Source organism: Gymnoscopelus microlampas (assembly GCF_963454915.1).
Source record: "Gymnoscopelus microlampas genome assembly, chromosome: 17".
NCBI classification, from domain to species: Eukaryota; Metazoa; Chordata; class Actinopteri; order Myctophiformes; family Myctophidae; genus Gymnoscopelus; species Gymnoscopelus microlampas.
Window position 1 is genome coordinate 29,583,008 of NC_139954.1, and position 24,165 is coordinate 29,607,172.

The following is a 24,165-nucleotide window of genomic DNA, read 5'->3' on the forward strand; positions in this document are numbered from 1 at the left end:
ACTATGGACAGCTGCACATTTTATTGTGTAGCTGGAGGAAATGAAACAGGCAAAGGAATGTCTCTCTGCATCTCTCACTTCCCTCTCGTATTTGAACTGTATGCAGTACTGACCGGTCAAAGGAGCGGTTGTGGGACATGGTCCTGTTGGTCTGAATCTCCCGGGTTAGATGCCACAGAATTGAGAAGCGGTGGAGCGCCTCCAGCCTCACAGCCTGGAGCAGACAAACAAAGCATAACAGAGCGTCACCCGTCCATCCCCCAGGCTTGTTTGCTCATCGCATCACATGAGGTACTGTAGTTGCATTTGCTTGTTTAATACTGCTCACATAGTGAAATATTCAAAAGCAGGTGAGAACCATTCTCTGTTAGGTTGTGTGTGTGTGTGTGTGTGTGTGTGTGTGTGTGTGTGTGTGTGTGTGTGTGTGTGTGTGTGTGTGTGTGTGTGTGTGTGTGTGTGTGTGTGTGTGTGTGTGTGTGTGTGTGTGTATTCACCTTGTCCTTGTGCAGTAAGGCCTGACAGATGATGTCTTCACAGATGGTTGCTGAGGGAGCCAAACAGTGAAGTCTGTAGAAGAGTTCCACACAGGAGATGTGCTGTTCCCTCCTCTCTGTGTCCAACTGGTTCCACAGCACCTGGGACATCCGCTGGATCATGAAACACACACACACACACACACACACACACACACACACACACACACACACACACACACACACACACACACACACACACACACACACACACACACACACACACACACACACACACACACACACACACACAAATATATTTGAGATTGAAGATTTAAAATGGTTCAAATCTCGTTGCAAATCTTTGGTCTGAACTAGCCATAAGATTACAATATTCAAGTTTAAAATAATAAAGTGGATAGAAAAAAGAATATAATACATACAAATAATAAAATAAGATAAAGACAGCATAATAAAATGACCACATTGTGTCTCTAACCAGTGCGACAGCAGTATTCTGACCTGGTAGAAGTCTGTTCCCTCCTCTATGGCGCTAAGCATTGCAGGGTAGATGGGTGGCACAGTGACCATCTGCAGTCTACCACTCAGGGGATTGGAGTCGGACATCTGGTAGCGCCTGTGTTTGTCCTCGATCACCAGGGCCAGGGACTGGGAGTGGTTGATGAGTTCCAACAGGGAGGCCACCGCCGTGTGCTGGATGACATAGTCCCGGGACAGGCAGCACAGAGTCATCAAGGACCTCAGCCACACTGGCAAGCTGCCCACATCACTACCTGTAGGAAATAAAACAAAACACCTTGTGTCATTTAACCCATTAGGACCGGGAACGCATCTGTGATTTTTTTTTTATTTCTTTGGGCAATTTTACATTTTTTAACTCAAATCTTTGAGGGTCCCTGGAACAAAACATTTTGAGATGGGGATCCGCGGCCAAATACATCTAAAATGCTTTACATCTAAAATGCTTTCTAAATCCTAACAGTATGTTGCTCCAACTTTTCCATGTCAAGGACCCCCAAAATTATATGTATTTGGCCGGTGTCTCGTAATACGTTGTCCCAGGGACAGCCCAGAAGCACAGATCAGAGTTAAAAATGTTCGCTTTAAAACATAATATATATTGTCTGCTAAATGACTGTAATGTAATGTAAATGTATATTCAAAGATTTGCACACATTTTCCAAGATTATTCAAAAGATAGCAGAACTACAAGCTCGAGCTTGTATATCTGCTATTTTTGAATAATTTTTGTTAAGAAAGTGCACAATGGGTAACATGAGCTTTGCGCACTGACCTGTGTTACCGAACATGTCTGTGAAGAGAGCCAAGCTCTCGCCTTCGCTCAGGTACACCGGGAAGGTGGTGCACTCTAGCAGCAGGTGGCTGGTGGCGCTGAAGGCCTGTCGACAGGCCTCGGAGATCTCCGCCCTGCCCCGGGGCATGTAACCCGCCCCCCAGTCCAGCGCCGCTGTGCGACAACGCTCCTTCTTCTTCTCTATGGCAACCTCTACGAGGTGGGTGGCATCAGATGCAGCGTGGGGCTTCTTCGCCTTGTTAGGGGTGAACAATCCGGCCAGTTTGTCTTTTATCTCTCTCCCCCCCAGAGCTGCGAACGAGGGCCTCCGTTCCAGGAGGTCGGCCTGCGGCTCTTGCTCATGAGCCCTGGTGTCCTCCACCTGAACCAGCAGGTATCTGAGATGCAGGGAAGAAAATGTGAAAACTTAACTTAACCCATTGAGACCTGAAGCCGATTCTACATGTCTCCTAAATCTCAACAGTTTTCTGAAAAACCTATGTTTCTATATCAGTGGTGCTCAATCTTTTTCATGTCAAGGACCCCCAAAATTAAATGTATTTGGCCGCCGACCCCCATCAAAATATTTTGTTCCAGGGACCCCCAGAAGCAAAGATTTGAGTTAAAAATGTTCGCTTTAAATATATATATGTTCACAGATTTGCACACATTTTCAAAAATAGCAGATCTACAAGCTCGTAGCGCGGCACTCGGTGCCGCGCTATGAGCTTGTAGATCTGCTATTTTTGAATAGCCCAAAGTGTAAAATAATGCTTTTTAGCTCAAATCAAAAAATGACACAGTTCCAGGTCTTAATGGGTTAACAGCCCATTTCATTTCAAGTTATTGATGTTGATTTCTTTTTCTTCATATTCTATTTATTATCAACAGTAACCTACTTGCTGATTGATTGATTGAATACTTTATTAACAGTTTGCAAAGACAAGCACAGGGAAGTACAGTTCAATACAAGGTCTGTTAAGAGGATTTTAAACCCAAGAAAGCACTATGGCTTGTTTCCATTGGGGTCCTTTGTATTCAATTCATCGAAACATTTAATGACAGACAAATATACGCTAATGTGCAAAAACATCATATAAACTGGTAGAAATCGAAGATAAAAATATGTACAGTAAACATCATATAAACGGGTAGAAATGGAAAATAAAAATATATACAGTACACAGTTCGGGGGGGGGGGGGGGGTAGGAACACAACATTTAATGGTTCTGTGTATACATGAATGTTAGTCTATAGATATAAGTTGAACTTGGTTTATTTGACTGTGCCTGAATGGTTCACCTCGTAGTAATGAAGGCCAGGATGTCCTGCAGACACTGGGCCATGGTGTCCACGCTGCCTCCCTTCCTCCACATCGCCTCGCCCTCCCTGGTGGTCCCCGTTCCCTCTGGCCCCGGTCCCACCCCGGGAAGGAGGTGCTGCGCGGACGGCGATGCGCTGATGCCCAGTCCGCTGTCTTCCGATCGCAGAGGTGGGAACTCGCCGTCCACAGGCTCTGCCTCTTGTCTCCCGTCGCCGTTCAGCTCTCCATTTTCATGTCCACCGTTTACCTGGCCGACATCAACGTCGTCTCTCTCTCCCGCCTTCTCCTCAGCCTGGATAGAACACAAAAAGGAACTAGAAAATGTGCTCCTCGGAGCACAGGTCTCCGCCAGTACTGTTCCTGATTAGTCCTGTCTTAAGTGTTACTTGATTAATCCTGTCTTAAGTGTTACTCCGCCATTTCTCAGCCATTCCGTGATTATTCCTGTCTTACCTCACTTTGAAAGAGAACAAAACTCTTTCAAAGTGACACATCTATTTATAGGCCGCTATACGTCATGCGTCTCACTAGCCAATCAGAGCACACTCTTTCAACGTATTGTCACGTGTCACGTGAGGCTTGACCGAGGGGGGGGGGCGGAAAGTGAAAACATAGTCTCCTGGCGGAGACAATAACTGATCTAACAAGCAGCTGTTACCAAGCCGTTTGTATAAGCCACTGTACCGGTTAGTCAGTCTGTGTGTACCGTATTTATGTAGATATCTTTAGATTTTTCTTTAACAGTAAAATTAGTAACATTTTAAACACTTAAGCCCCATTTGCCCCAATAGCCGTTCTACATGGTCGCGATGCGACCTGTTGTGAGCTTGTAAATCATTTTGACAAATCTTCTCTTTTGAGGGTCCCTAGCACAAACTCTTTTCAAATGGGGGTCCAAGGCCAAATACATCAATTGGGGGGGGGGGGGGGGGCTTGCCATAAAACATGTTTGAGAATCACTGCAACCAACCTGATCTTGTAAGTCTGTCTCCTCTTGAGCCTGGGCTTCCATGTCTTTGCCATGCGATCCTGCATCCACATCCATATAAGCCACGGGCATCTGGATCTTACTCAGCACTTTGAAGCATGCACGTAGTCCCTGTGTGAGCTCAGCCAGGTCCAGAGTGTCCATGTGGGTGCACAGGGCCCGTAGCATGCATCCCAGCATCTCAGGGAGGTACTGGGACTGGATGTCAGCATGGAGCTCCTGTTGATGAAAACACACAGATCAGTCACATGCAGTTACACACATGCAGAAATGTGGACGAGAACCAGGAATATGGGAGCTGAATACCCCCCCCCATGCTCAATCCGTGGATGTTTTTAAAAGGTTAAAAGCGTACCTGTATACAGGTATTGCTTTTTAATCTTTTTACCTATGTTTAAAGGGGCTACACCATGAATTTCATTTTTTTTTTAGGTTTTTAGTATTTTTTGGGCTCCCCAGTGTCTCTTGTACCCAAAAAAAAATATTTTTTTAACATTCAGTCATTCATGCTCATTTCATGGATTTCCTGAATGGGCGTGTCTGAACAGGCCATTTCAGAATGGCAGGGCAAGTGATGTCACTTGCCCTGATTTTGCATTGATGATGGCCAGACAGAATTGCTCAGTAGCTCCCCCCTGCCCAATAGGGCGTTTTGGTATTGCAGCTGAAAAAGCTTGGAATGACAGACAGTCAGATTGTGAGAAAAAGTATCTGGATGTTTTTTAGGCTTACAACCTGTTTAAAACGTATTAGGGGGCAATATTTATATATAATATATTTTTTTTAAATTCATGGTGTAGCCCCTTTAATTGTATTGTATTGTTTAGTTTTAATTATTGTATTTTTAAGTTTGTTAATAACATCTTATGTTGTATTACTATGCACTGTTCTACTGTATTGAATTTTTTAGCACTTAAACGTTTGTTTTTGAAAAGTGCTAATAAATGTATAATTATTTTTTATATTTTATTAATCAGAAAGTTAATAAAGTTTATTTTACTAATCAGAAAGTAGTTTATTGGCAGGTGAAATGGTCACACACTAGCACAATCAAGGAAATAGGAAATTCATAAAGCATAAGAAAAATACCAAACAGCAGGTTTGTAGTGTTTTGGTGTACAGGCATAGTGAAGTCGGACAAAGTATTGCACTCACTGTAGTGCATTTTCCAAATGTTTACATAAGGTTCACATAATGGTGCACTGAATATTGCATGTTTTGCATACCAGAGGTATAATATCCATCAGGAATATGATGAGTGTGGAGATCTCAGTGACAGTGGGAGCAGGGTGGCTGCGGTCCTGGTGAGGAGGCGTTGGTGGATCAGTCGAGCCACTGCGGAGCGAGGCCACAAGAAAACAAACAGCAGAAAAGGCATTGTCAGAGTTGACATGCAATGGTTTTGTGTAAAAAAAACCTAAATGTGTTCTGGTAACTGGCCACAGCGTCCCACCTGAGCGAGGTGCAGTAGCGTCGAGTCATGTAGTCCCACAGGTACTCGCTGTTCATGGAGCTCACCAGCATATTTACCGTCTTTATGATCTCCGACGCATTCTTATTCTCCTTTATCTTACTGCTCAAGACAACATAAGACAAATAGCATCCTTTACTGGGGGCATTCTCTCAAGTGCGATGTACAAGTATTCACAAAAAAATAATGCAAAGTATTCTTTCAACAAACCTCAAAAACGAAACTAAAATAATGTTATTAATGAATTTGAACATGAACATTTTCAGAAGTACAATCAGACACCGAAAATAGTCCCTGAGAAAAGATTTATGAACGAAATTCAAACATCCATGAATTATTAACCACTCAATTTTGTTCGGGCCAACAATGAAGTGAAGTGTAAAAATAAAGCCATTACTGGGTCTAGGTTTGAGCACAATATACTGTGTGGCCAAATCTATGAATAGACTATGGCATGTATTAATGGCAGTATGGTCCTTCAAGCATGTCCAATCCCCACACCCACCTAGCCAGATGGTTTCCGGTGAGCCCAGTACTACTGATGGTTTCCTCTCCCAGCATCTCTAGGCAGTAGCTGTAGAACGCTCGGACCACTTCCAGCAGCACACTGCCCAGGACCACGGGACCTAAAGGAGAAATATCACAGCTACCATCATTATCAACATGGCTGTGAACAGATCACAAAGCATCCGGAAACAAACATACCGTAAAGATGTATAAGTATATGTATATATGTATGTGTATGTGTATATATATATACACAAGGTGTATACACGCATACATACACACACACACACACACATATCACACTCCAACTCAAATGCAGGATAACTTGCTTTATTGCACAACCAGTTTCGCGTTGTGCAATAAAGCAAGTCATCCTGCATTTAAGTTAAAGTGTGCAGTCCCTTCTTTTGAAGGTAATTATTTTAATTATTTTGTACATTTTCTTGTATTGACTCGCACCTCCCACGTTGGGGTCTAGACATGCACGATATAGCCATAACACAGTCATAACACAGTCATTTCTATTTCATTGTATTATTATGATCATAAAACCAGATTAGTGCAATAAAAATAGCCATGCTGCAACACATGAGCTTGTAGATCTGCTATTTTTGGTGCGTGACACTGCACGCAATTAAGTATATCAAGCCCTTAACTGTCATTATTTCATTTCAAGCTTTTTTCCCACACTACGTTCACATAGGTACAATATAAAGGAACATGAATGAGTAACAGTGTAGTAGAGAACATATTTAACCTGAATATGCTCTACGTATGGTGTTTATCTCTTTACCTATCTCTGGCTTATCCAGCAGGCTGATAATAATGCGGAAGGGCCTGAGGTAACTGATCACATTCTCTGGGTCAGACTCCACATCCTTCATGTTCAAGATGTTGATCAAAGCCTGAGGACACACAGCGAGAGAGAGAGAGAGACAGTTTGTATAAGAACTCCCACAGGCACACAGGACAAACAGGTACAACACACACACATACACACACAAAGACCTTACATTTTTGTGTAAATTGCTACTAACAGGAAAAGAAATAATGCTTCAAAGATTAATTTTTTCCAGGTTAAAGAATTTGGGCGGGTGTCGTGTGTGAGTGCCTGTGTGTGTGTGAGTGCCTACATGTGCCTGTGTGTGTGTGTGCGTGTGCGTGTGCGTGTGCGTGTGCGTGTGCGTGTGCGTGTGCGTGTGCGCGCGTGCGTGCGTGCGTGCGTGCGTGTGTGAGTTACCTGCACAAGTAGATCTCTGGAGTAGTTGCTGAAATAGTAGGTCATGTGTTCCTCTGTGGTGTTGGACAGACTCGAGTGTGGAGCCACCATGTCCCCCTTTATATCTGTGCCTAAACAGAAAAAAATAACAAGTCAGACACGTTTCACGTTCTATTTGTGTTTTTTCATAAATGAATTCCCTATTTTATACATGGTCATGTTACAGTGTTGCTCAAAAGTAGCGAAAATTGGCGTTCTATTAGTTCACAACACATCGCATTGAGCTTGTATAGATCAGATTAGGTCAAAATAAAAAGTGCACTCCATAATACTGGCTGGGACTTCGGTGGCACTTGCTATGCATCCTATGTGTATAACGCATCATGAACATACTTATAAGGCATCATAATATGCTCATAACCCTGTATAATCAGATTTATAAGCGCTCATAAATACTCATAATGCTTTATAACCATAACCATAACACATTATAAGGCATTTTATAATGACTTATAAGTATCAAGTGTTATAATACTTCATAATTGCTGCTAAACTACCAAATTAATTATCATAATTATAATCCATTATAATCAATTGATAATGCTTTATTATCACTGTTATAATGTGTCATAATTATTATAGTGCATTATTATAATGCATTATACTACGATTATAAGTTATTATAAGTGCTCATTTCTTACTTTATGAACATTTGATGAGGCTTTATTATCACGTTTATAATGCCTTATTATCACTTATAAGGAATTATACTGTGATTATAAGTTATTATAAAATGGACATTATGATGATTTTATAAGGTGTTATTATTACATTTTTATCACCTTTAAATCACTGCACTAATGCATTATAATTACTGTTATAATGCATTACACTATGATCATAAGTTATTATAAGTGGCTATTTGTTACTTTATGATCATTTAATAATGCTGTATTGTAGTGTCTAAAACGCCTTATACTCACTGTCATAACGCATTTTAATAACTGTTATAATGCCTTATTATCACTTATAATGCATTATAACTGTGATTATAATGCATTATAGCAGGGCATTATCAATTGATTATAATGGATTATAATGATGATAATTAATTTCGGGTTGCATAGCAAGGGTTACAAAGTGGGGAGCAAATATGAAGTATTATAATAATTGACATTATAAGTCATTATAACATACTCTATAACGTGTTATGATTGCATTATACGTTGTTATGAATATTTATAACTTTAATCATCACGTGTTATAAGCATAATACAATGCATTTATACTTGAACTTATAAGTCTTAATAATAAGCTTTATAATGTGTTATGGTTATGGTTATAAAGCATTATGATTATTTATAAGCTCTTATAAATATGATTATAAAGGATTATGATCAGCATTACAATGCCTTATAAGTATGTGTATAATGCGTTATACACATGGGATGCATAGCAAGTGCTACCGGGACTTCTTTATCTATAGATATCTGCGATGCAATTAAATGACAACACAGCAATTAACAAGATCGCAATGATGACGTATCCAGACCGCTCATAATGTGTTGGCTCTGCGCCAGCTCTGTGCTCAATGTCTCGCGCGTTTTACCACTCATTATGTGTTGCCAACTTCAGAACATTCCACCACATTGTGTATGGGCATGAGCCCTACCTAGGAGCCAGGCGTAGAGCCGTCTGTTGAGGGACATGTCTCGGCGAAGCAGCGTGAGGGAAGCTGCAGAGACCACGGTGACCATGTCCTCATTGCTCATGGATATAATGGTCTCCTTTGGGTTCTCGGACTACAACAGGATTCCAGAATTACACAGAGAGTAGAGTAAGAATCTGAAGAACATTGGATCGTCAGTGACTGAGTAACGTGTGTGTGTGTGTGTGTGTGTGTGTGTGTGTGTGTGTGTGTGTGTGTGTGTGTGTGTGTGTGTGTGTGTGTGTGTGTGTGTGTGTGTGTGTGTGTGTGTGTGTGTGTGTGTGTGTGTGTGTGTGCGTGTGCGTGTGCGTGCGTGTGCGTGTGTTACCTGACAAGTAGCAATGGGGAAGAAGTACAGAAGGATCTCCAATGTGTTCCTTTGGACTAAGACATTAGTGTCCTGCAGACACAGACAGACCGATTTCACCTGGGGACAGATGGAGACGAACTGAGGTGAGAGACCTGGCTGAGGAGGACACACTCTGAGATAACGGCTTCACACTCATCACACAAGTCCCTTTTAACCCTTTAAGCATCATTTGTGTCATTTTAAGATTTCTTTGGCTATTCAAAAATAGCAGATATACAAGCTCATAGCGCGCTTGTAGATCTGCTAGAATAGTGAAAATTTGTGCAAATCTTGGAATAAAATATATTTTAAAGCAAACATTTGTAAAATATTTAGTTCCAGGGACCCCCAGAAGCAAAGATTTGAGTAACAAATGTCCGCTTAAAAAATGAATTTAAAATATTTGCACACATTTTCATGATTTTTCAAAAATAGCAGATCAACAAGCTCAAGCTGTGAGCTTGTATATCTGCTATTTTTTGATTAGCCAAAGAAATCTAAAATGACAAGAGATGCGCCGCCGGATTGAATGGGTTAAAAAAGTTTACTCTTCCTGTGAGTTCTTTTGGAGCTCACACGCAGAGAGACAACACACACACACACAGCCATACAGAGACAGATACTCACCGCCAGTTGGTGGTCATAACCCAGCATCTGTGTTTTCTGGTGCGCGGGCGCCATACGGTCAAAGTGTTTGACGATGAAGTGAGAGGCGGGCAGCCGGACGAGGGGGCTGACCAGCATGCTGCCCCACAGGGCACCATAGAACACCTGCTGGCCCATCAGCACAGACAGCTTCAGCAACAAGGCATCCGTCCTGAGTGGGGAGGATAGCGGACGAGAGGGTTAGAAACCAGGTATAATCCAAATAATGAATCCACCTGGCTGTCTGGTAGAATGTCAACTGTTTAAAGTTCTCTGTTGGATGGCAGATGAAGGGTTAAGATTGTACGTGTGTGTGTGTTTATTTTACCTTTATTTATACAGGTGAAAGTCCCATTAAGATACATGATCTCTTTTACGAGGGATAGCAGCAGTACAAAATGTTACAACAAACAACATATGGCAGAACATAAAAGCATATTAGAAAGCATACAATAAAACCATTAGCTAGGGAAGCAGGTCAAATCATAAAATAAAACCATTAGCTAGGGAAGCAGGTCAAATCAGACAGTAAACAGAGAGAGAGAGAGAGAGAGAGAGCGAGAGCGAGAGCGAGAGCGAGAGCGAGAGAGAGAGAGAGAGATGTACCTGTCATAGACCTCCAGGCCCTCCTCCAGTCCAGGCAGTAGTCCCGTTATGAAAGCCTGGAGACTGGGCAGTAAGGCCTTCTGAATGGGGAGGTAGTAACGCTCGTACAACGTCAATAATACAGGCTTCACGGCCATTGCTGCATGGCCCAACAATGGGAACAATCCTGAGCTAAAGAAGGAAATGAAACACACACAACATATTGTGATAATCAGTCCTACAGAGGCACTGGTGGACAGACTCATAACTAACCATACAGTAAAATCCTCAGTGTTCATTTACCTCCGAGACATGTAAACATGGACCCATATAGATCCATATTTACACTCCAGAGTAACATGACTGCACAGACAGTCTCAGGTCTGTTCCCTCTTCACTCACCTGTAAATGAACAGATCCTTGGCCAGCCATTTTGTCCCGATGATTTTGAAAATTATTTCATAGGTTTCCAAGGCCTTGAGGTGCACCCCGCTGGGCAGGGCTGGGTGCAGGCACTGGGCCAAACGCTTCCCTATGATTAGCCTCTTGGGTAGGAGGGAGTAGCGAAGGTTACTCTGCAGTGCCTGATATGCAGAGGGAGAGGAATGGGGAGAGAGAGGACAGAAGGAGGAGAGAGAGGGAGAGAGGGAGAAGGAGAGACAGAGACAGAGAGGGAGAGGTTCAGAATGAGACAGAAAGAAATAGTAACGTTACAGTGCCAGTCTGCCAGACAAATCTCCATTGGAATAAGAAAACAAACAAAAACACACAGCAGACTAAAATGCTTTATGATTGACTTATAACTACTCAGAAAGATGAAAATTGCTCATTACCTAGATCAGAATCTCAAAAAGTAAACTAGAGCACACAGTTGTCTGATGCTTATTTATCAGGTACAACAACCAATGTTTCAATGACTCTTCATCAGAGTCAAGAACAGTTGTTCATTATCTCTTCCTCACATTCTTCATGTGGGTATTGTAAGCTGTCATTCTTACAAATCCACACATAGTGACACTCCAAAACAAACTCTGTGAACATATAGTTAAACGTATAGTCCAAAGTCCATTCTGACCACTACACTGCTGTTGAGGGAGAGAATACAGCAGTGGCATATGAAATAACAACTAACCCATGATTTTAGAGAACTTGAGCTAATACGTCAACATATAACTTTGATGTTGAAATACTGTATGTCTATCCACAGTCCACACCTTGAATTGAATGATAAAAGTACAAATTTGGGTCAATAATTACACACTCAGCATTAAATTTGCACAGGATTTTACAGTGTTGTGACTCGTGACCATAAATACCCAACTTCAGTCAAAACTCTGCAATACCGATTGTTCAACATAATATGAGACAATTCATACGCACAAATAGCATTTTTTTTCAAACAGATTTCTTTTAATCACAAATCACAATTGTACCAAAAGGGAATGTCAACACCAAAGAGAACTTGATAAACTTTAATCATGAAACAATTACGTTTTGGTTGACAAAGCCTTCATTGGGTTACAAACTATAAAAAAGATTGAGTGTTGCTTTTGGTACTCTGTGCTGTTCAAGCTCCTTGGTTGAGCTGCAACAGTCTTTCTTTCTTTCTTTCTTTCTCACAATTGTAAATATGCATTGAAATGATTGCATCTGAGCAATCTCATTCAAGTTTAATCCATCTGACGAATGTCACGAGGACCTGAAGGGTATGAACTATACCTTGTTGAGCTTGCCCAGGGAGGAGATGAGATCGGCCCACTCAGTGGAGGACTCAAAGTTTCGCAAAGCCTTTTCGATGACTGCCCCGTAACTACGGTAACGATAGTCATTCTGCAGCTCTAGCTCCTCAGGATCCATGATGCATCAGTCTCGTCCCAGCATGCTCAGAATAATACGTCTGGGGAGGAGCAGGTGAAGCAAAGATCTTGGTTGAGAATGGGACAAAAGTGAGGAGGGGGTTTATCAAAGTATCATCAGGTATCAATTCCCCTCCGCTGTCTACGTCCTGTCCTGTTGCGTCTGAGGGCTGTTTGTGGAAAACAAAATTAGCCAATTTGTACTGTTCACTGACACAAACCCAGGGCCAATGGGGACAAAGTTCTCATTCATGGCCGGGTCAGCCGGGTCTTGTCTGGCTGACCGGTCTCTCATTCGGAGGAAGGAGGAGTCCTTCAAACACACACAAATAGTAGAGCACACTGCATGCACTGCCATAAGGAAAAAACAAGCTGTGACTGAGCTAGGATAACACAAACAAGGATATTGCATCCTGCATCCACACAGTGAGATGCCTTGGGGTTAATGTAAGAACTAAAATGGGTCAGACTTTAGACTTTTTGTCCCACAGGGGGATATTCCTTTCCATGGCACAGCACAGGTATGTGTCACTAGGGCTGCAACTATCCATTATTTTCTAATGTAATTATTCTATCGATTCCCTTTTCAATTAATCAAATAATCAAAAAGGCTTAAAAAAAGATAAATTATTTATAATCAACTAAATCGATTAGCCTGGTGATTAACCACTTAAGCCCTATGTTATTCTTTGTCGTTCAACAGTGATGTACAGAAATAGCAATAATAGCTGATCTGATGCATTGTGAACTTGTTTATTTTCTGTTTTAGATATTTTTTGGATAAATCAAATTCAAAATGTTTTAAAAAATAATAATAAAATTGATTATTTTTCATAATCGATTAGTTTGATTAACTGTTGCACCCGTTTTTCTGTCGTACAATAAAACATACGACAGCAAACATGGGCACACAGTAACAGCAATACAAAACGGTAATTACAACAGAAAATGTCAGACAGCGGCTGTTTAAGGCCAACTATGACTGCAGGTATCAGGCTTTTCCCAAAATAAAGCTCTTTTGCACCTCAATGTTCTGTACCATCGCCCGTAGTGGGCATTAGGCTAAGGTGGTGATTAATGTTGATTAATGTGCATGAGTAATGTTTCACTAGGCTAAAAATGCCTAATCGAGATATTAAAGCCACATAATCACTATGCATCTTTGAGTAGAGAATTGGAGATACAAAATCCTCCACATTTTAGTTTTAATGCACGAGGCAAAGGCTGTGATCTGTGTATTTCTGTGGATGAACAGAGAGACGGGGGTGAGATGAAATACAGGATTAGAGCCATACAGACATCTGGACTCCCTGGAGCTGAGCTGAGAGAGGCTTTGTCATCAACCCTTTAAACACGTGCTAAGAGAAGGGCTCCGCCTGATCAAGTTGCTGCCCCAGGAGAGTGAAGGAGGATAGATACAGCAAATGGCATATAAAGAGAGAGAGAGAAGGAGAGAGAGAGAGAGAGAGAGAGAGAGAGAGAGAGAGAGAGAGAGAGAGAGAGAGAGAGAGAGAGAGAGAGAGAGAGAGAGAGAGAGAGAGAGAGAAATTAAAAGAGAGAGAAGGGGAAGCTTAGTATAGCTTAATTTAGCAATATTGCAATCAAACTACTCTGACCATCAGGCATGATTGATGATGTACAGTTAACTGATGCTGATGATAGAGCATACCGAGCCTGGAAATGTTACCTAGTAAGGATTGTGATGAGTGATGATGCATTAAGCAAAAAAACGATGAGATTATCAATGCAAATCAAACTGTGGTCTAGATAAACAAATTATGTAGAACAAGAAGAAAGACAAACACTTTCACTTCCAGCTAATGTCAACATGAGTGATAATGCTGTGTGTGTGTGTGTGTGTGTGTGTGTGTGTGTGTGTGTGTGTGTGTGTGTGTGTGTGTGTGTGTGTGTGTGTGTGTGTGTGTGTGTGTGTGTGTGTGTGTGTGTGTGTGTGTGTGTGTGTGTGTGTGTGTGCTTGTGCGTGTGCGTGTGCGTGTGTGTGAGAGAGAGAGAGAGAGAAATTATATTAGAAATTAAAAGAAAAAACTACATTAAGTGTCTACATTAAGTAACTAACTAAATATATTCCCTCATTTGGTGTTTTGATGATGTGGTGGGGAGCAATGTCTAACAATATGTCAGTCCAAAATATCCCATACGTGTTCAATTGGGTTTGGTTCTGGTGATTGCGAAGACAAAATTATGACTTTGTATTGATTTGCAGTGACCCTTCCCTCTAATGGATCAAGTGGGCCCAAATTATGCCAGGAAAAAGCCCCCCACAACATAAGAGACAAGCATTCAGAATCAGGCCTGTACCGTTGTCTTGGTGCGCCAAACATGCACCTGCCAACTAGTGAATATTGTAATGGATGACTCATCTGACCATTTCCCTTTTCTTTTTACTTCTGTAGAACAGTGCCAGACATGTTTTTTGCTCTACTGAACTCTCAAATGTGAAGCTCCTGCCATCAGTCACACCTCAATACCACTTCTCTTGCCATCTTGATCCACAATCGAGGTCAAACTGTTCCTGATCAGAATTCTTTACATGCCACATACTGTACAGTAAGTAACATAATAGGATGATCATTTCTTAATTGTATATCATCAGTACACCTGTTGTAAGCATCTGTATTAATTGTGTTTCTACACTTATTTATTCAGGGTTTCTCTATAATAATTTGTCAACCGTCTGTGATATACAGTGATATTAACCTACATCACTGGCTGAAGACTGCCAAATCATGACACTGCCTTGGCTTTGGCCTCCAGCAGCCTACTGACAATGTAATTACTATATGGCTGCATTATGTGCCAGTAGCTCACTTACAGGAGAACATCGATGACGACCTCAGTTTATGGCAGTATTTATCGACCACAGCAAGTGCAGTACATGGCTAAACGCACATATAACACATTGTAATAATAACATACTTAGTGGACAGTAATCGCAGTATTCCGACAGCTCACCATTCAAAGGGTATATAAGTAATTTCTCTCTCTCCAGATAATGAAGCAATCCACGCACCATAAATCACAACTCCTGTGGCCAAAGTGTATAATGATGGCGTGGTCAACAACAACACTTTAAAGCCATAGATGATGCATCAACATCATGACTCACCAACTGCACAAACAAGCCCGCGATTTGGTTGAGCTCTTCTTCAGTCAAATAATCCCATTCAAATGACCGATGGCTGGCCAATCGCTCATCATTTATTATGTATAAATTTAGACAAAAACAGTTGTTATATCGTTATATTCGTCAGGTGAAGATCAGCTGTACATCCTCACAGTATCCGAGACAATCATAATAACGCAACGGGGTGGGAACATAGAGGGTGGGAGCCTCCGACTCAGCTGATTCAGTACCAGTGTTGCCATATTATGTGAGAGAAATAAGGAAACCAGGTCAAGGAAAAAAAGCCGAAAAGAAGCGACTAAATAGGACGCAGCACTTTAAACCTATTATGCGTCGGCTATTTGAAAATAGCCGGTCAAAAACTTTTGCAATAAAATGTGAAATATTTGAAATATTATTTTTTTTGAAACATTCTAACAACACAAATGCTCCCGTGCTGGGCACAAAAACGTTTTTATGAAAATATTTGAGAACCACTGGTTTAAATAATAATATATATTTTTAAGCACGCCTAAATAAGCAAGTACACTTTAGAAACAAGCCCCCCCCCTCCAAAAAAAAAACGCGACAAAAGAAGAAGCCCAAAGTCGCTTATAATAAGCGAAAATGGCAACACTGTACTGAATACGAAGAGCTCACTTCCTGATATAAAGGGGGTGGTGTGTCTCTCCATGTTAACACTAATAATGTGTCTGCAAAGCAAAGCCTTCCTCCACAAAGTCAACAAAGCTCGCAGCTCACCCTACCTGTTTACAAGAAAATGACATGCTCATTCGAAGCTCCAAGCAACAAAATTAAACCTGTCTCTCCACAAACGCCTCTATTTTTAGGTGTCATTTTTCTTCTAAACCCACTTGCTTTGGTTCAGTCCAGGATGTGCAATGTTTACAAACCTCTCACTGAGCTGTCAGATATTTGGGGGCAGACTTCTGCTGCAACTGCTTTGTGCTTATAAAGCAGTGATGGAAGAAGTACTCGCATGTTTTACTTAAGTAAAAGTATCAATGTAGATACTGTTACAAGTGAAAGTCCTGTATTAAAAAATGTACTTGAGTAAGTGCAAAAGTATTGTCATCAAAATGTACTTAAAGTACCAAAAGTAGAAACCACTCATGATGCAGAATGTCCCATTTCACAAGTTTTCAAATGTATAAAATAATAAAACAATCTTTCTACAAGCTCACAATGCATCTCATCGCGAGCTTGTAGATCGGCTATTTTCAAATGGCCAAGATGTATACAGAGCTTGAGTTGTGAATGTATGTTTTGTAATTATAACAAATATCTATGAAGTAAGTAACTAGTAACTAAAGTTGTCAAATAATTGTAGTGGAGTTGGAGTAAAAGTATAATATTTGCCTCTGAGATGTAGTTGAGTAGAAGTAAAAGTACTGAAAATTGGAAATACTCCAGTAAAGTAAAAGTACCTGAAAATTGTATTTAAGTACAGTACTTGAGTAAATGTAGTTTATAGTTACTTTACACCACTGTTATAAAGACACTCACACTATGTAAAGTGGGGATTCAAAACCATTTCAAGTATGAGATAGCCTCTTATGGTCATGGTGTGAGAAGTACATGCTAAAATAATTGCTTGTCTAGTGTAGCCTATGTCTTACATGTAGCCTATGCTTTGAAAGACCTAAGTAGCATATGCTACTAAAAAAACAAACAAAAAAACATAATCATACATTTGACTTTTTCTACATTTAGACACACCCATACATACAAAATATTGAATCACTTTGGCAGGTTTCAGCACCCAGTGCACACGTCTTAGTTTTATTGATAAATACAAAAGTCAGTACATATTTTTGTACATATTGTACTTTTCTTTTCTTTCATACCAGTAACCTGTACGCTGATTGTATGATGTTCTGTATAGTAGTGTGTATATCTGTCTGTCTCTTTTGTCATCATGATTTGTGTGCGTGGGGATCTCATTTTAAACAAGCTTAGTGCTTTATGAGCCTTCCAGTTTAGTAGACCTTGTATTGTGAATTTGTACTTCCATGTACTGTTGTTCTCATGTCTTACTAAATAAAGTACATCAATCAATCAATCAATCAGTGTCCAGCTTTGGATAAACAGACATTTACCACAAGGGATGTCAAGCATTTCAAAATAGAAATACAGCGTAGACTAGAGAATACAGCTTTTCCTTATAACAGAGATATGGTGAATGGGGCTTGGTAGCCTACACATGACAGTGTATTGACAATACTGATAAGCAAATGCTGATGAACTAGAAAACCATGTCGTCCCTCTCATCAGCCACCACAGTATGGTTTAGCTTGACTGGCTGTTAGTGGACACTTAAGGTCATAGGCCTACATACATTTTTGGTTTGCTGATGTAGGACATTTGGAGTGAATGTAACATAATATTACTTCCTTAAAATAATGTCCCATGTCATTGTTTTTTTTTTAATCCTTTTTAATACATTTCATATATTCTATATTTGGTTCAGTTTATTCTGTTATTTGAAAAAAAAATTAGGTGACAAAAGAACAAGCTCAGCTATGCTAATATCTCACTTTAATAACCAGCAAGAAGTGTCCTTTGGCTGAGTGATAGTAGATATGTTTGGTTTCCCCATACCTACCTGCTTCACTTGCACATGCACACTAAATTGAAAATTACAAATTGACACCTCTAGATGGAGCCTTTTTACCTTATGCTACAGTACAAGTACATGGTCCACTTCAGATAATGGCAGGTGAAATTAGTTAATTTTCAATTACTTTACAAAACATTACTACATTACTAAGGGAGAGATGGTGGAAACCAAAGTGATGTCATAAAACAAATAATCAAATTAAAAAATTAAAGGTAGGGTAAGTGATTTTCATTGGTTAAAATAAGTGTTAAATAGCTCTATATTCTGATAGTACTCGTTGCTATAGAGTGTTTGTTCAGTAAAAGGAGTGTCCTTGTCTCTCCAGCTCTTTATAAAACAGAAAATGCATTTTCGTTTCAGTTTCAGTTTCATTTCCAATTTTATCCAATCAGGATAGAGAACTCAATCAGGATATCTGATTGGCTGAGATTTTAACACCTACTGGAAAATGTATTTTCTGTTTATTAAAGAGCTGGAGACACGGGGAGACTCCTGTTACTGAACAAACACTCTATAGCAATGATTCTATCAGAATATAGTGCTTTAACCTTTTAACAAAATACTTTTTGTTTTAACCCAAAAATATCACTTACCCTACCTTTAATTAATGACTGAAATTGTAACAGTAATGTATAGCATGAAAGGACAATTATCAAAATACATGCATTTTATGAGATGTTCACAAAGTACATGTTGAAGAAGCTTCAAGTTTGCATCCTTTGGAAATAAAACTAAATGTTTTTCACAGAATATCTGAACCCTTAAAACAGACTCACCTTGGTCTCTAATTTGAGAATGAATCCCTTTACCAGAAAGCCATTTAGAGCAACCATCAAATCTGACAGGTTAGCCTCATCCAAGGGCTGAGAAATAAAATAAATTATTATTTTATTTCTCAGCCCTTGGCCTTGGATGAGGCTAACCTGTCAGATTTGAAGGTTGCTCTAAATGGCTTTGACAGGTTTGTTTGAAATTGCAGATCATAGATTAGCCTACATGCTCGTGGTAACCTAAACCTACAAAAGCTAAAACTAAAAACTGTTATGGCGTTAACTTCATTAATAGATCATACAGTAAGCTCTGTAAGAGAAAGCTATTTATTAAGAATATAATATTTTATCATTCTAAGTCACTGGGGTAGAGCATTAACTATTGTATTGTCAACTGTGGTTTTCAGAGGAGGCCACACATGCAAGTATAACTTGACTGTAATTGAGGTCTTACTGATGAGGTTAATGGTGGTGGAAGAGAGTTAGCCTAGGATGGCCAGACTAATATCACTGCTTTTCGCCCAAAGCATCTGTTTAGGTCTTATGTTTGATGCTGTTTTACATGGGGATTCATCACAATACTGGACCATGTTGATTCTTTTATTAAAGCCTGGAAGTAAACAAGATGTAATTGTGTGTCAAAAGCAGGGCACAAGAAGCTGTTTGACAATATCCTACATAGCTCAAATCCATCCACTGATCCATCTATTTTTATGTGCCAAGCCGCCTACTTGTTTGTCACGACACTTGGATCCCACAAACTCATAGCGAAATGATTTACTCAGAGAGTGTAAGAATTCAACATAGGCACTAAAATCCCATAGGGATGTCAGGTACCTGAGCTTGAATGTGATGCATTCTCAGATCTGATCATTATGATTTCAGGAAATGTAGGAAATGTTAATATTGTATTAGATGCCCAGTGTCTGTCTTTGACTGTGGCATGTTGGCTCTGAAGAATAAATAACCCAAACCCCTTTAACCCATTAAGACCTGAGGCAGATTCTACAAATGCCTTCTAAATCAGTAGTTCTCACACTTTCAAGATTTTTCAAAAATGATCAAAAATAGCAGATGCACAAAGTGACACGCTGTGAGCTTGTATATCTGCTATTTCTGAATAGCCAACGCAAAAATCTAAAATGACACAGATGCTTTCACGGTTTTAATGAGTTAATAACAAAATCAGGTCGTGTGTCATGTAATGAAATTAAGCAGCTTGTTGCACAACTACAGTACTATGAAAGTTGCAATTGATAAAATACTATAGAAAATATGCTTTTAACTATAGAAAATATGCTTTGGAATAGAGATATATTACGCTCATTTTAGATATTACTATTTTTTTTATCTTGCTTCACCCAAACAACATCTCAACACAAGACTATGGCCAGTGTGTGCAAGATATGCATAAACTATCACTGAGAATGGTCTCGCATACCTACTTCCCTGGGCTCTTCTTTTAATTACTTCCTTCATGTCCATGATGTTTTGAATTTGATTCTGGTTTTTACATTTCAGGTGCACACTGTCCTTCCATTTTCACATTCTGCATTTAGAAATAAAAGAATCACCACCACCCCAATCTACATAACTGAATTTTTGCCTTCTGACAGAAATGCATAACCTGAAATGTACCAACTCAGTTGTCGTTTTCCTCCTGAAGCCGATTCTAAAAATCCTGACCTAAGTTTTCAGAAAAACTACAAATATTCATTCAAAAATCACAACAAATGTATGTTGCTATATACTGTACATAGCAACAAGAACCCCAAAAGGGTTCCCCTCCTGAAAGGTATAGTTACAAATAGGGGTTCCCGCCCAAAAATGGGTTAACTACAAAAAAGTGTGGCAAATTCTATGTCACTCCCAAAGAAATATAACTGCAGTACTGCACAACCAAAATGAAATAACGAGGCAGTAGATCTCAATAGAATCTAGGGCAAGCTGGTGCTCGGGTGCCGTAGTGGTAAAGTCCCTGCCCACCCCCACAGAGGTTGTGGGTTCGAAATCGAATCCACCGTGGTGCATCTGCTTTGTCGGGCGTCTTTACACAATTGGCCCGTGGCGTGTTCGGGGGGGGGAAGCCATGTGGGGAGGGTGATTGGTCGTTGCACATACTCCTACGGGCTGGGGGCGGCACCTGTCAGCGGAGAGTGTTGGGTGGGAGAAGTGGTACGAAGGCCCTATGTCCTCCCGGTGGGGACTCCTCACTGGCAGGTGAGGCAGTGGGATACAACAGCAGTGAGAACTCAGAAATGTGTGTGGAGAGGAATGAATCGGCATAACGACTAAATTGGGGAGAAAAAAGGGGGGTAAAAAATAATTGTCTACAAAAACAAAAGAAGAATATAATGCTGGCTGACACATGAGAAAAAGAAAAACAACAATCAGCTGAAATGAACTTACAGACACCTGTGCCAGCTCCTGTTCTACCTGGTCCAGCTTCTCCTGTTTGCTGGCAGCAGAGAACAGGGCTGTGGCATAGCGTCCTTCAATCCCATATACCTTAATGGGGGCTGAAGACATAAACTGGTCCGACTTAAGCTTGATTTATACTCCATCGCTTGCCAAAAAATTGATTTTCAAGCTAATAACACGTCAGATTGGGACGTCTTGTTGGCTTGAAAATCAGTTCTTATGGCCTGGACAGCTGGCGTAGACACCTAGGCTCAATGTAGCCTGACAGCGTGTTGCGGGTTCGAGTCAGACGGCCTTTGTTGCATGTCACTCCCCATCTCTCCCCATTTCCTGTCAGCCTACTGTCCCTTCTATCAATAAAGGCATAAAAAATAAATATTTAAAAAAAAGAAAATTAGTTCCTCAGCAAGCGTCACTGTTGTACTGCAAGAATGAAATTGAGCATGTTTCATTATAACATGTATAACATGACCATAAACAAACACACAAGACGGGAAGAGTACACTTGGCCTACTAGGGATGTTAATATACTGTACACATGGCACAAATACACTTATCTTAAAACACTACTTTTAGTGTTGGCCAGTAGTCGCTGTGATTGAAAACTATGCCTAAACCTAACCCTAACCCTAACCTCAGTAAGACTATGCCTAAACCCAACCGTAACCCTAACCCTAACCTCAGTAAAACTATATGCCAAAACAATTGACAGATACAAAGAGGATAATCCAAGCTTTCCGCACAGCTGCCATCTTGGTGAGTTGTATAGTTTAATAAACTTTAATACAATCAGACAGGACTTTTCTGTTTGGATGAATGGGCTGTCACAGAAAGTTTACTTTGCGAAACCAAACCAATATAGTGTTTGCCAAAGGTAAGGAACTCTTGGTGGTGAAATCTGAACAGTTTGTTGTTTTACTCATATTGTGGAAAATCCACCTTGGTTCACAAGGTGATCTCAGGCACATTGCACTTGATGTACCCCATACTGAAATGAAGGCGTTGGTAATGTCAAGTTTAAGGTTTGGTTACATAAACAAAGGGAAATAACACACTGTTCTGTTGGTAATGCCAAGTTCAAGGTTTGGTTAAATCTTTCAAATGGAAATTAAACACTGCTCTGTACAATAAAACAAGCAATACACATAACTCTGCAAAAGAAAAGTAGAATACCATGCACATAATGTTACACTTTAAACATATTTAAGTTTTCACACGTGCAGCCCATAGAGGGTGCAGTAGTGCAGCCCCTGTCTGAATGCAGCCATTGTTTTTTCCTCCTGAGCGTGTGCACGTGCAGCAATAGCGCAGCAACAGCGTGTCGCGAAGTCAACACAAAGATATGAGGCTTTCTGGGATATGTAGTTTTTCATTAAGTGGAAATTTCCAAGCTAGACCTCACTAGGGGAGTGAATGGAAATTTACTATATTGCCATCCCGAGTCCCTCTGTAATCATCTGCGCAGTGCAGACATGAGGATGTTTTGCAGAAAATCGCCCAGTCTGAAAACATTATATTAAATTCTAATAGACTACTGTAAACTAAAGTAGCTAGATTAATTGACAATGATTATGGCTGGTTGACTGATTTATAATTATTGCTTTTATTCATTCTCCAGACAGTCTATTATTTTGAAGCATTGAATCATCAAATGCAGAGCCAAGTAATAGGTGATCAATGTTAATTCATCACTCACACACACGCACACGCGCACGCACGCACGCACGCACACACACACACACACACACACACACACACACACACACACACACACACACACACACACACACACACACACACACACACACACACACACACACACACACACACACACACACACACACTTGATCCGCAATGTGTGTGTTTGTGTACATAATTGTGAGGTTGTGACATCACATGCAGGTGTAAGCCAGGACATAGCCTACATATAATTAAATGAATGTTAAAGGCTCCAGATTCCTCTCATATTTAATAAATCATGTGATCCCTGTGCGTTTTTTAAGAGACAAAGAACAAGCTTAATTTTAAGCCTGCTTTGCAGTCAGTAGCCTAAGAAGCATTCTGAATCACAGCCAAAATAGCTGGCAGTGGCGCACAGGCACAGCTATATTATTATAGTGTTCATATCCATATGCTTCATATACCGTCTAATCTGCCCTTGATCATCATCACACTCGTAGGCCTACATGATGTTATCAAATTAAAAACTATCCTGTGGGCTAATCAACAAAGTATTGTCTATTGTCCATCAACAGCACACAAACTAATATCTGTCCTGGCTGTCATGTTGCATTTTAAGTTGCATTCTGGAAAGGATGGACTAGCCTATACTGTCAAATACAGACAGTGTCAGAAATGTAGTTATCTTATATGTCCAGGGCAATACAGGGCAAAAACAATGGTTTCCAAAATAATTAGAACAATTCCCAGTGGGCGTCTTATAGCATATGTCACGGGGTGTAGACCTGAACTGGTGCCACTGTTGCAAGAACTGTTCTTTTGTGTTCACTCTTTAATGTTTTCTGTTAGTAAATCCCCCTGGATCTAATGTTGTTATATCGATGTATTAATAACTTCTTTGTTTGTTTGTATTGTATTGTATTGTATTGTATTGTATTGTATTGTATTGTATTGTATTGTATTGTATTGTATTGTTTTTCATGATTGTTATAAATAAAGATTTGTGAACAAAAAAAAGAGAAGACTGGTGCCCCCACTGTGTGTATACTCCATCGTACTACGGAGTCGCGTGCCCAAACACAGACAGCA

General features: G+C 40.2%; 1 protein-coding gene across 2 annotated transcripts in view; it reads right to left on the minus strand.

Annotated features, from left to right (window-relative positions):
* The window catches only part of dop1b (DOP1 leucine zipper like protein B), a 29,936-nt gene extending 14,185 nt beyond the window's left edge, over positions 1-15,751 (minus strand). The window contains exons 1-18 of one of the 2 annotated variants that reach the window (XM_084084867.1): positions 15,568-15,751; positions 12,304-12,481; positions 10,987-11,168; positions 10,606-10,776; positions 9,982-10,171; positions 9,334-9,432; positions 8,970-9,099; positions 7,319-7,428; positions 6,872-6,983; positions 6,077-6,197; positions 5,554-5,673; positions 5,327-5,435; positions 4,083-4,319; positions 3,091-3,404; positions 1,789-2,186; positions 996-1,267; positions 495-647; positions 114-214 (exon numbers count right to left, since the gene is read on the minus strand). In XM_084084867.1, coding sequence (XP_083940993.1) covers positions 114-214; positions 495-647; positions 996-1,267; positions 1,789-2,186; positions 3,091-3,404; positions 4,083-4,319; positions 5,327-5,435; positions 5,554-5,673; positions 6,077-6,197; positions 6,872-6,983; positions 7,319-7,428; positions 8,970-9,099; positions 9,334-9,432; positions 9,982-10,171; positions 10,606-10,776; positions 10,987-11,168; positions 12,304-12,441 — 2,957 coding nt within the window. In that variant the 5' untranslated portion in view covers positions 12,442-12,481; positions 15,568-15,751. Of the gene's footprint in view, positions 1-113; positions 215-494; positions 648-995; positions 1,268-1,788; positions 2,187-3,090; positions 3,405-4,082; positions 4,320-5,326; positions 5,436-5,553; positions 5,674-6,076; positions 6,198-6,871; positions 6,984-7,318; positions 7,429-8,969; positions 9,100-9,333; positions 9,433-9,981; positions 10,172-10,605; positions 10,777-10,986; positions 11,169-12,303; positions 12,509-15,567 lie in introns of both variants that reach the window. The other variant, XM_084084868.1, reaches the window with a different exon arrangement.
* Between the last annotated feature and the right edge of the window lie 8,414 nt (positions 15,752-24,165).